Raw genomic sequence first — 12,772 nt, 5'->3', positions numbered from 1 at the left:
TAAAATACACAAAGGGGCGGAGGTGAGTCATCTAGTCAGCTCACCCAGTGGTTGAAAAAGTACCACCGTTAAATAAGGCCAACATGGTAGGTGTTCACGTAAAGCACTTCGACATCTTGCCTGTTTAAAAAAATGGGGCACATATTGGAAATTCTTGAAAGTCAAAATGCTAAACTGGGCGTAAAGAAATGGGATATCTTTCATAGGAAAGAGTCAAAACCTAAAAGCGAGGAGGTAAAGACTAGTTAGTTTGAAAGGAGGGTGTATGTTACATCAAATCCTAAGAAATTCACCTAGGCCTCCACCGGCTAAAAGCTAAAATATATAGAAATAATAAAGGTGAAAAGCAGAATCGTTCCGCCATAATGCTTTTATTTTTATTCAACCATTTTAAAATAATAATAAAAATTAAATAAATTGTACTTTAATTTCAATATTTTATTAGTTTATATTTATTTTTTGTAGTTTAAAAGATCACAAGTGAATTTTATTTGTAATAAATAAAGGTGCTTATTATATTTAAAATACTATATAATTTATATGTATGAATATGTAGTTGTGTGGATGTTTAATACATTTAAAACTTAAAAAAAATAACAAAAAATATATATGTATATCAACAATTTACAGCATTTAACTATAAACCATTTTCCAAGTTGTCAAATGCTGTGATTTTTTGGTACAATTTTCGGAAAGGACATGTGACAAGAAATCATAATTGGAATTCTCAAAAATATAATTGTAAGATAAACATAATAAAACAAATTAATTATAGCTATTAAAATTAACTTTAAAAATAAAGTAAACTTTTAAATATTTATAAAATTAAACTACTCTACGCGTCAAGATAACGTTATTAACCTTGTTCTCCAAACTTTCCATGTTAATCCACGCCAGTCTGCTTTCTTGTCTGAAGTGCAAAAAGTAAGGCTTGTAAACGAAAAACAGGGAGAGGACTGCGTCAACAAAATGAAGATAATAATAATTATAACAATGAAACAAATTATTTAACTTAAATATGTTTAAAATTGAAATACAAATCATTCGTATTCTTGTACATGTTGTCCGTGTTATCATTTATGAATATGGTGTACGAGGATTGACATTGATCATTTCCTCATTGCTGTAAAGAAAATTAAAAAACAGGCATTTAGTAAAATTGAAATTATTTAAATATGCGGGCTAGAGGAGTGTCAGAATGAAACTAATCTTTGAAAATATAAATATGTATGCACAATTTTAAATGTTATCAGGAAACTAAAAACTACTAAAATATGTTTGTATGTACTTTAACTATGTATGTAATATTTGAAACTTAAAAATTTAATAGAAAAGCAAAATAATCTTTGATATAAATTGCAATAGCGGCTAGTTTTGAAAAGGATATACGAGGGTTGTTTAAGAATTAATTAGTTTTACGCACATTTTTTCTTTACTTTTTAAAGAGTTTGATCTTCTTTGATTTTAAATAGTTTTTAGTCTCTTTTCCCAACTAGTCGTTTTTCACATTTGGTAATAGAAGATCAGATGAGATGTTGTCATATCTGTAAAATATGTTTGATACTTTCATAATCCAATTCAAATAAATCATGCTAATGCTAAGGATAATGAATGATCAAAATGCAATAAGCTCGATTATAAATCGAAAACTTTTCTATATCATATCATATTTCGAAAATGTTTTAGCACAAAATTCGTTCAACAGAAATGTTTTACAAAAGACGTTTTGTAATTATGACAGATATACACAAGTAAGAGTGTTATATTCGGCTAAACCGAATCCTTTATACCCACAATTACAACTTATGTTGTAAATTTAAATGAATTTTAAATATTCACGACATATCCATATATTGAAAAAAATCGAAAATTACACAGAGGAAAATTGATACCAAAGAGTTTATAATTTTTCAATAACATCCGTCGTCAAGGATATACATACGTACGACAACACTATAATGTTGGCAACGCAACGTTGTCAACATTGCAACAATTCGTTGTCGACATTTAAATTTTATATACATCCGTTGTCTAAATGTTAACAAAAAACGTTGTCAACATTGCAAAAATTCGTTGTAGAAATCTTAATTTTATGCACATCCGTTGTCTAAATGTTAACAAACGTGGTAAGCTCACTATTGGCAACGGATTGTTTGTCGTATGTGTATAAAATTTAGATTTCGACAACGATTTGTTGCAATGTTGTCAACATTACATAGTGTTGTCCTACGTATGTATATACTTTGACAACGGATGTTATTGAAAAATTATAAACAGTTCGGTGTCAATTTGGTACCAGGCGTGTATATTTCTTTTTCCCTCTGTGTAGCAACCAGTATATATTTCTAAAGGATTGATTGGGTCTTTAGAGAAAAGCATTGATTGGTTGGGAATTTTTAGTTGTTTTAAACTTTAAGGGCATATTGGACATAACAAATTAGTTTTTTTTCAAATTTTATGAGGAAATGTCTTGTAAACATAATATTATTGATAAATTACAGGCCAATAATATTTGAAAAAAGTCGTTGTGAATCCGAATCTCAGATTTTATCGTAAAAACAAAAAATACCCCATACAGCGATTCTGAAGGAGATCTTATTTGGATTGGATCAAATACCGCTAGATATCAGACATACTTCTGGGTACATAAAACTAACTTAAGCCTAATTTTATCAATAAATATGTCAGATTAAACGGTATTCCAGATGCCACATGTATCGACGTAAAATCGCGAATCGATATAGACGATTCTCAATACCAAATATCTCTTATCTATAGAGAGAACTAAACGTAATATTTTCCGTTATATATATAATTTTGAGAGTGATATCCGACATTCTTACAACATATTTATTGAAGGATATAAAAGCTTTCTTTTGCATAATGTTATCTGATTTGATATATATATCAAAAGTCTACACAATGATAAATAATTATGGTAAATATAACCGAATAAAAATGTCAAAAAATATAACCCTAATATATTAATCCGATCACTTACATATGTAATTAAAAATAATATTTAAAGTTTATTACAAATAAAACATTTTTATATTTGTCAGACAAAACATAGTCAAACTTTTAACGTTATTCATTACTTTGAACCGAAGAAACCACACAAAAATTCTTAGAAAGTATAAAAATATACAATTTAAGACTGAACCATTAACCACAAGAGCACAATTATCTACCGCAGGGTATTTTTCTTATTTTAAAAACGATCTCGTACGTACAGTAAAGGTAAGTTAAAGAACGATAAAATAAGAATGGCGGTGACTCTAATGATTTTAAAATACTGCCACGATAGCAATTATTTCGTTGAAAATTATTATATATTTTATAAATATAATCTTAAAAAATACCACTACTATACTTTCCTTAAACTTATTATTTGTTTCGAAGCTAAATATTTGAGTTGTTTTTTTTTTCATCGAGAAATAAAAAACGAGTCAATAAACCTTAGTTAAATGTAATAATATTTATACACATTTTTTTTATCGAAAAAGCGAGTGTTTTCTCAATTTTTAAATATGTACATATTAAGTCTTTCGTTAAAAATTATTATGTTAAAAAATGCTCATTTAAACTATGGCAACCGCAAAATTCTTTAACAATGAGTGTACAAATGTTATAAAGTAAAATATTTATACAAAATTTATAATTAGATAGTATAATTATTAAGAATTTATTCCGTCACAAAATAAAAATTTCGGCATTCCAAATGGAGTGATTCTCTGTAAAAGTAGAAATCGTGGAAGTTAAAGAAGTAGAAGAAGTTAAAGAAGTAGAATTGAATTCCCGCCTGAAAAACAGACAATAGAAATAGATTTGGAAAGAATTTCTGCGAAATGGATCATTTAATAAATATCCATCTAATTACTCAGATAGATTATGCAGAATTTATGCTCTAGGACATTCGCAAATATAACAATAACATTCTCTATTTTTCTAATTTCTTATACAAATGTATGAGCCTGTTGCTAAAATATTGTGATCCGTGCAAATAATGTACGTGGTATTTTATAATTGTTATAAAATGATCCGTTTCTGTTATGGCACCATAAATAGAAACGGATGATTGTGTCAAAATAGCATACATACATACATACATACATACATACATACATACATATGTATATCGCTCATTTACTTCAAGACTGGCACAATCCAGAACTGAGAGCTACTAAAATGCGTTATACTTAATTCTTTCATAATGGACACCTATGACCACTACGGCATCACAACGGGACCGCAATTGGCCCTTCTTACCTAAACCTAGTTGCGTCTGAATTCATACATATACATAAGTTTGCCAGTTACACAATTAACATAACATTAACGTGATTAATTGAGGGAATTTATTCACTTTTGATACGAAATTTATAGTAGAAAATATCACATTTTATTTAGGGATAGATACATATCATATACATATATTTATATTATTAGAAAGTAACTTAAATTAATTATGGGAAGATCTATAAGAAACCTAAATATTAAAGGAATTTTAAGGAATAAAAAAGGTAAATTTGGTTTACATTAAAAAACACAAACAAAGGAATTTAAAACTTGTTTGAAAAGCACAAACAACGGGACTTAAAACTTGTATTTAAAAACTTACATTTTTTATTTGAAAAAAAGGGAAACAATTACATTCTCGATGATGTTTCCAAACGCGTTCTGTAAAGAATACAATAGAAACTTAAAATTAGGATATTTCTGTATAATCTTAAGACATCTTTGGAATTAAAGCAGAACAAGGGCAAACTGGGATATTAACGTGCCCAAAGGGAATAACATACGGTTTAACAAGACTGGGAGAAAAAAGGAGAAAGATTTGCGTTCCATGAATTGTATTTTCGTGCTAATGATATTAACTTACAGTAATTATAATAATACCATTTCCATTAAGACTTAAGAGTTCAAATATTTAGACAATTTTTTCTACATCTTTCTTTTGAACAACATACTGCAATTGTATTTGTTTCTCTTGTTTTCTCTATTGTTTTAAATTCATTTTATTTTTTTTGCTACAATTTAATGGATAGTAATCACTCATTCATGTCAAAACGGAGTCTCTTCGATTCTACTTGCCAGTTCGCGCGTAGTGATCTACCACGTAAACCATCAACAATCACCCATTCATCAAATAATGTCGTTCATAATCAAATTCATTTCTTACCGAAGAGTATGAAGTAGATATTTATTATTTTAACTCTTTAAAAACTTTTAAACAGGCGAAACCATTATCGACCTATTTAATAGTTAAATCCAACTTCTTTCACAACATTCTTCAAAAACAAAATGTAACTATTATTAAGTTAGCGCTTAGCAGGCATGGAAAATTTAAATGTTATAATAACACATACTAGTATATAGACTAGACAATAGACTAGACTAGACTATAGACTAGACTATAAACTAGACTATAGACTAGACTATAGACTAGACTATAGACTAGACTATAGACTAGACTATAGACTAGACTATAGACTAGACTATAGACTAGACTAGACTAGACTATAGACTAGACTATAGGCTAGACTATAGACTAGACTATAGACTAGACTATAGACTAGACTATAGACTAGACTATAGACTAGACTATAGACTAGACTATAGACTAGACTATAGACTAGACTATAGACTAGACTATAGACTAGACTATAGACTAGACTATAGACTAGACTATAGACTAGACTATAGACTAGACTATAGACTAGACTATAGACTAGACTATAGACTAGACTATAGACTAGACTATAGACTAGACTATAGACTAGACTATAGACTAGACTAGACTAGACTAGACTAGACTATAGACTAGACTATAGACTAGACTATAGACTAGACTATAGACTAGACTATAGACTAGACTATAGACTAGACTATAGACTAGACTATAGACTAGACTAGACTAGACTATAGACTAGACTATAGACTAGACTATAGACTAGACTATAGACTAGACTATAGACTAGACTATAGACTAGACTATAGACTAGACTATAGACTAGACTATAGACTAGACTATAGACTAGACTATAGACTAGACTATAGACTAGACTATAGACTAGACTATAGACTAGACTATAGACTAGACTATAGACTAGACTATAGACTAGACTATAGACTACAATATAGACTAGACTATAGACTAGACTATAGACTACAATATAGACTAGACTATAGACTACAATATAGACTAGACTATAGACTACACTATAGACTAGACTATAAACTAGACTATAAACTAGACTATAGACTAGACTATAGACTAGACTATAGACTAGACTAGACTAGACTATAGACTATAGACTAGACTAGACTAGACTAGACTAGACTAGACTAGACTAGACTAGACTAGACTACTAGACTAGACTAGACTAGACTATAGACTAGACTATAGACTAGACTATAGACTAGACTATAGACTAGACTAGACTATAGACTAGACTATAGACTAGACTATACACTAGACTATAGACTAGACTATAGACTAGACTATAGACTAGAATATAGACTAGACTACAGACTAGACTATAGACTAGACTATAGACTAGACTATAGACTAGACTATAGACTAGACTATACTATAGACTAGACTATAGACTAGACTATAGACTAGACTATAGACTAGACTATAGACTAGACTATAGACTAGACTATAGACTAGACTATAGACTAGACTATAGACTAGACTATAGACTAGACTATAGACTAGACTATAGACTAGACTATAGACTAGACTATAGACTAGACTATAGACTAGACTATAGACTAGACTATAGACTAGACTATAGACTAGACTATAGACTAGACTATAGACTAGACTATAGACTAGACTATAGACTAGACTAAAGACTAGACTATAGACTAGACTATAGACTAGACTATAGACTGGACTATAGACTAGACTATAGACTAGACTATAGACTAGACTATAGACTAGACTATAGACTAGACTATAGACTAGACTATAGACTAGACTATAGACTAGACTATAGACTAGACTATAGACTAGACTATAGACTAGACTATAGACTAGACTATAGACTAGACTATAGACTAGACTATAGACTAGACTATAGACTAGACTATAGACTAGACTATAGACTAGACTATAGACTAGACTATAGACTAGACTATAGACTAGACTATAGACTAGACTATAGACTAGACTATAGACTAGACTATAGACTAGACTATAGACTAGACTATAGACTAGACTATAGACTAGACTATAGACTAGACTATAGACTAGACTATAGACTAGACTATAGACTAGACTATAGACTAGACTATAGACTAGACTATAGACTAGACTATAGACTAGACTATAGACTAGACTATAGACTAGACTATAGACTAGACTATAGACTAGACTAGACTATAGACTAGACTATAGACTAGACACTAGACTAGACTAGAATATAGAGTATAGACTATAGACTAGACTATAAATTAGACTATAGACTAGACTATAGACTAGACTATAGACTAGACTATAGACTAGACTATAGACTAGACTATAGACTAGACTATAGACTAGACTATAGACTAGACTATAGACTAGACTATAGACTAGACTATAGACTAGACTATAGACTAGACTATAGACTAGACTATAGACTAGACTATAGACTAGACTATAGACTAGACTATAGACTAGACTATAGACTAGACTATAGACTAGACTATAGACTAGACTATAGACTAGACTATAGATTAGACTATAGACTAGACTATAGATTAGACTATAGACTAGACTGTAAACTAGACTATGGACTAGACCATAGACTAGACTATAGACTTAGACAAGACTATAGACTTGACTAGGCTTAGACTAGATTATAGACAAAACGTCCCAGCAAAAAAAGTGTGGAAAAAGATGTAGAATTTTCATCACAACTAGTAACCCGAAGTGCTTCAAATTCGGGTGTAAAACCTATGAATTTTACATTAGCGTGTCATTGGAGGGATGTTGTTCATTTTTGGCAGCTTTGAACTACATCTGATCTTATTTTTAGAAGCAGTAAAAATCCGATATTAGGATGTCAAAAATAAAACACATTCTCTTAATGACACGCTTATGTAAATTTCACTACTCTTTCACCAAATCATGATGTACTTCAAATATGTTATTTGTAATGACTTTTCCACATCTCTTTCCTCACTTTTAACTGGGGTTTCATTTGTAAGGAAATATTTGGTTTATAAAAGTGAAAAATATGAAATCGCATTTTAAGATGTGATTAAGATGTGGTTTGTAAAGTATGACATCAAATATTTTTTGCTGGGGTACTATAGTACTGAATTTTCCATGCCTGGTGCTTAGATTACTTATTTCTAAGTTAAAATTTTTGTGACAATTGTTAATTTTTCAAAAAATAGTGCTGAATTAAGTTAAGCCACTTTCAAACTCAAACATCATGCGTTATTAATTAAATTTAAAATTTGATGAAGTAATATTTGTTATCACTTACAGTTAAAGAGAGAAAAATTGCGCCAAGAAAAACATGCAATTAGAAACAAAAATGTTTGTACTTTACCAAGTACAAAACATATTTATTTCGTTATTATAATAAAAATGTAATCAGCAAAGCAAATAATGTTATAAAAACACATTATTAAAGCATTTGTTTAAATTCCCCCCTTTAATATGCTTTCTATTATAACTCACTTTCTCACAAACGCAATGAATGTGCAAAAATAAAATAAAAAAATAAAAAGAAAAAAGTGTATTAGTTTATAACAACAAACCTTTTACTACATTTAATATGTATGATAAGCAATGCAATGCCCAAAATAAGACAAATACAACCGACTACAATATAAGCAATTCCTAAGAAGGGATTCTTTCCTCCCAACAATGAAGTGGTCGACAAAATCATTTTCTTCGAACCATCAAAAGCTGAGACGGGATATTCTAAAAAGTTTATAAAAAATCCAGTATAATTTCATTTTAAATTGATAATAATTTAAATATTATGTAAACTTACGATAATCAATAAGTAAAGTATATAGACCACTTTTAAGACCATTTTCAAAATTGGGCTTAGAATGATCTATGCGTCTATATAGCTTACGAAAACTGGGTAAAGCGGCGGTACGCATCCAAACAATTAAATCTTCATTCTAAAAATTATTATTAAATTTTATAATTATTTGTAGAAAAATTATTTTAAGTTAAACACTTACTTGAAAACCATTATTATCGGGATTATTTTCATCCAATTGCCACAATTCCTTCGTCCAGAATTTAGGTTTAGCATAATGATCCTTTAATATAGTTTTCAAATCACCCTCGGGATTACGAAATTTGATTTGTTTATCCGAGGGCCATGCAATGCCGGTATTAAGTAAAGGTACAGAAGTAGTGCCATAGTTTAATGTTAAAGTATCTAAAATTATTAAATAATTAGATTTATTAATTTATTGCGACATCAATAGTTTACCATTAAAAAGAGAATTTGCTATGGCACCACAGGGTGCAATGGGCATTTGTGTTCCAGTTTCGGTGTCAGCATAAGCAAATGGCACACAATCGGTAGATGGTGTGTCGGAGAGACGTCCCAATAGTTGATCATCATCACGAGATTTTACATAACGTCTATGATTTTGATAGTAGTTACTAAGACCATAATACATGTAGACATTACCCTGGAATGGAAGGAAAACGATAAAAAGTGTTTTTGTATTACAGTAAAATCAAGATCGATCCATTTTTCAAAAAATACAAATTCAACAGTGAAGATAATAGATTAATAATAAATTTAAATTATGTATTTATTTTTGCTAAAGCACTAAAATAAGCCGAAAGAATCTAAGGCCCCGTCGATACCGTTGAGGTATGGTCCACTTCTTAGGGACAGCAGCAGGTAAATGTTGATATCAACCAAAAGACTGATTATTTGGTAAGCTTCCAGTCGATTCATGTAGTGAAAAGGCTTGGAAGTGGTAATGCTTCCAAACTGATGGTGTCGAAGTCAGAGGCACCATTTGGGACATGAATGGAGAAACTTTGCTAGCTGTATTTAAAACGATTATAAGGATTGGTGGGTTAAATAAGCTGCTCCAGTGTGAGGGAGTATCCAACTATGAATGTTTTTGGGTTCAGTTATACCCAGTGGAGAAACATTCATAGTTAGATACTCCCCTGAAAATAAGAAATTAGATACTCAGGAAGGACCTTGGGGACGTACTGTCCCCAACGAATGTCCAGCTTATTGTCATGATCCCCATGATGAACACCATTTATTCAACTACTTAACCAAACCTACTTTAAATTGCAGCATAACTTCTAAAACTAGACATTGACGCTGTAACCCCCAACCCCCAACGCTATTTTTGGAGGTTGTACGAGGTTTTCAGTGCTTGAAACATGATATATGAAACTTTCCTACAGTGTAGAGTCTGGGACAAAAAGAGGTAAATGATTCAATTGATGATCTATCTATCTAACTGCTAGCTTTTTAGAGTGTTAATTCCCATAAGGCAAAGATTAAGAAAAATAAAGTCCAGGAATAGTAAAATCACGTGCATACTTTTTCTACGATGTTAAAAATTTATGGAATTTTATTATTACTTTTTGAAGTTTCTAATTTTTTTCATGAAAAGGAGCGCACTTCAAATTCCTATTAAAATACACAAATACATTTATGAATCAGACACTTAAGACTGCACTATTAAAATAAACCTTATCAGAGTTAAATTTATCATATTTTCAAACATATCAATAAAACTTTTAACACCCCAATAGATTAACCCAATCATACGAAGATAATTTTTATAGTTTTAAATAATTATAGAATTTTATTTTATAAATTAACAACTTACCACAAAATCTTTCTCCAATTTAAATTCTATTTGGCATTTACAAGTAGAACCAGGGGGATTTGAAATCAAAAACTCTGAACATGTTAAATTACTTTGGCCCATTTGTAAACAGTCCGTATAATCGATGACATGTTCACTGACTTCATCGGAGAAATAGAGTAGAGCAACTCCAACAGGTATAAAGAGAATACCAATGATAAAGAAGGTGGGTAGGACGGTGCCAGCTGTTAAAACTGGCTGCCAGGCAGGCAAACGCTGTTGTTTAAAGGCAGAGTCTATAAAAAACAAAAAGAAAATTAATAATAAACAACACTACAATAACAAAAACAACATACATATCTATGTAGATGGTGCGAAAGTCAATGTAACTAAAAGTCTTACCTCATCACCACCCTCTTTTTATAAAAAAGTTCTCATAGATAATCAATAATTGTAAATTTTAAATGTGTCCACTGTAGTGTCTTAGTCATACCGACATACTATGTACATGTCTGTCCGTTTATTTACCACTTTAACTTAGTCCATTAATACGATAATAAGTTTTCTTTTATGCTTTTTAATCATCGTAAGACAACTCACCTGAAGGTCGTTTCGACTTCTGTTGAAGCCCTTGAGTTTCGACTGGCTGTGAAGCCATTTTTACCACAACCTTGTAAATTTGAAATTTACTTTAATTTCAATTTTATAAAATACTTTTTTATAAATATTATGGCAATATTTTTAAGAAAAATTTAGATTTTTCTTAAATAAAGAAACTTTAACACTTGTTCGGTAGCAAATCAAAATAGATACAAAAAAATTAATCACAATTTAAAACGAATATAAAAAGAAAACATAATGAAAATAAATCTGTTTTTGACATTTTGTGTTGCTTTTATTAGGAGTAAAATAATCGATTACTCGAATATTTTATAAGGAATCAGGGTTCGAAAACATGATAAGAATTTTAAATTCTACAGTAGACTCTTCTTTAAATATTTTAACAAAATTTTGCACAAAAAATCCCATATATTCTGAATCCTTATAGGTAGCGAAGTCGATTAAGTGATGTCAGTCTGTCTGTCCGTATGTTTGTTGAAAACAATATTCTGGAGATCCCAGATAGCGTCAGGATCCAAATCTTTAATATTTTTATCAGATATTCTACAGAAAGGTTTCATATTTGAAATAAGCAAAATCGGTCCATGAAAAACGGAGATATGTGCAAATTTTTGAAAAAACAAATATGATTTAATTCAAAATCATAAATTATAAACCGAAAACTTAAATTGTATGTTTTTATCCATATTTTAAAAAAATAAAAATGAATTTGCCTTAGACAGACGTCGACATAAGTGTGTATTCCAAAATTTAATAGGGATATACTTTACTGGTACTTAGAAGGACATTTCTACGTGTTAGAGACTAAATGACAAATTTAGACAACTATTCCCTCATTCCTGAACAGTTTCAGACAATAAAATTAGATTTTTCATCCATTGTTCTCGATTCGAGAAAAATACAGAAACGAAGCACTAATTTCGTTGAATTACATCACACAAATGTTAAAGAAATTATTTCTCTTTTCATATTTCAGAGAAATTAAGAAATTATTTCCTTTTGCGTCTGCCTAAAACCTCTATAAAACAATAAATGTAAACATCTATTTTTACGGTAAAATTAAAACAAACAGGTAAATGTAGTTATACAAAATGGCGTCCAATTTTTAGCGGTTTAAATCGTCAGCATCGACTTATTTTTATAACATCTCTGCAATAGATAATATAGGTTTATTTGGTTGACAGAAAAATATCAAAAATAATGATTTCTTTCTAAATTATTTTAATGAAAACTTCAACTGTTAAAAATGGCACCAAAATATTCAAATATTTATTGTTATCTTTTGTATTTTTGTGAAAATATTTTGTTAAAAACTGCAATTCCTCTTGAGGGT

General features: G+C 29.9%; 1 protein-coding gene across 2 annotated transcripts; it reads right to left on the bottom strand.

The window, feature by feature from the left end:
- Positions 1-426: 426 nt before the first annotated feature.
- Positions 427-11,678, bottom strand: LOC119616040 (cell cycle control protein 50A). 2 transcript variants are annotated; one of them, XR_005232501.1, is made up of 8 exons: positions 11,419-11,671; positions 10,840-11,114; positions 9,459-9,663; positions 9,202-9,404; positions 9,003-9,138; positions 8,764-8,929; positions 1,424-1,544; positions 427-1,123 (listed from the first exon to the last, which is right to left on the bottom strand). XR_005232501.1 is itself a non-coding variant. In XM_037972183.1 (7 exons), the coding sequence occupies exons 1-7, from the start codon at positions 11,474-11,476 to the stop codon at positions 1,078-1,080; spliced, it is 1,089 nt and encodes a 362-aa protein (XP_037828111.1). In that variant the 5' UTR covers positions 11,477-11,678; the 3' UTR covers positions 432-1,077. The 2 variants fall into 2 exon arrangements, 1 of the variants encoding a protein (XP_037828111.1); XM_037972183.1 differs by lacking the exon at positions 1,424-1,544 and having other exon boundaries at positions 432-1,123; positions 11,419-11,678.
- Positions 11,679-12,772: the final 1,094 nt, after the last annotated feature.

The sequence above is a fragment of the Lucilia sericata genome, unplaced genomic scaffold, assembly GCF_015586225.1.
Source record: "Lucilia sericata isolate MDLA Ls3-8-SP2 unplaced genomic scaffold, ASM1558622v1 Contig000053F_arrow, whole genome shotgun sequence".
Taxonomy (NCBI): domain Eukaryota; kingdom Metazoa; phylum Arthropoda; class Insecta; order Diptera; family Calliphoridae; genus Lucilia; species Lucilia sericata.
This window is presented reverse-complemented; position numbering and strand designations above follow the sequence as displayed.

What these genes read in the sequence shown, in the direction of transcription:
- LOC119616040 (XM_037972183.1), bottom strand. Translation starts at nt 11,476, where the DNA reads ATGGCTTCACAGCCAGTCGAAACTCAAGGGCTTCAACAGAAGTCGAAA. An exon ending in CCGATAATAATGGTTTTCAA is followed by an intron (nt 9,139 to 9,201) that starts GTAAGTGTTTAA and finishes AATAATTTTTAG; the next exon opens with AATGAAGATTTAATTGTTTG. An exon ending in TACTTTACTTATTGATTATC is followed by an intron (nt 8,930 to 9,002) that starts GTAAGTTTACAT and finishes TAAACTTTTTAG; the next exon opens with AATATCCCGTCTCAGCTTTT.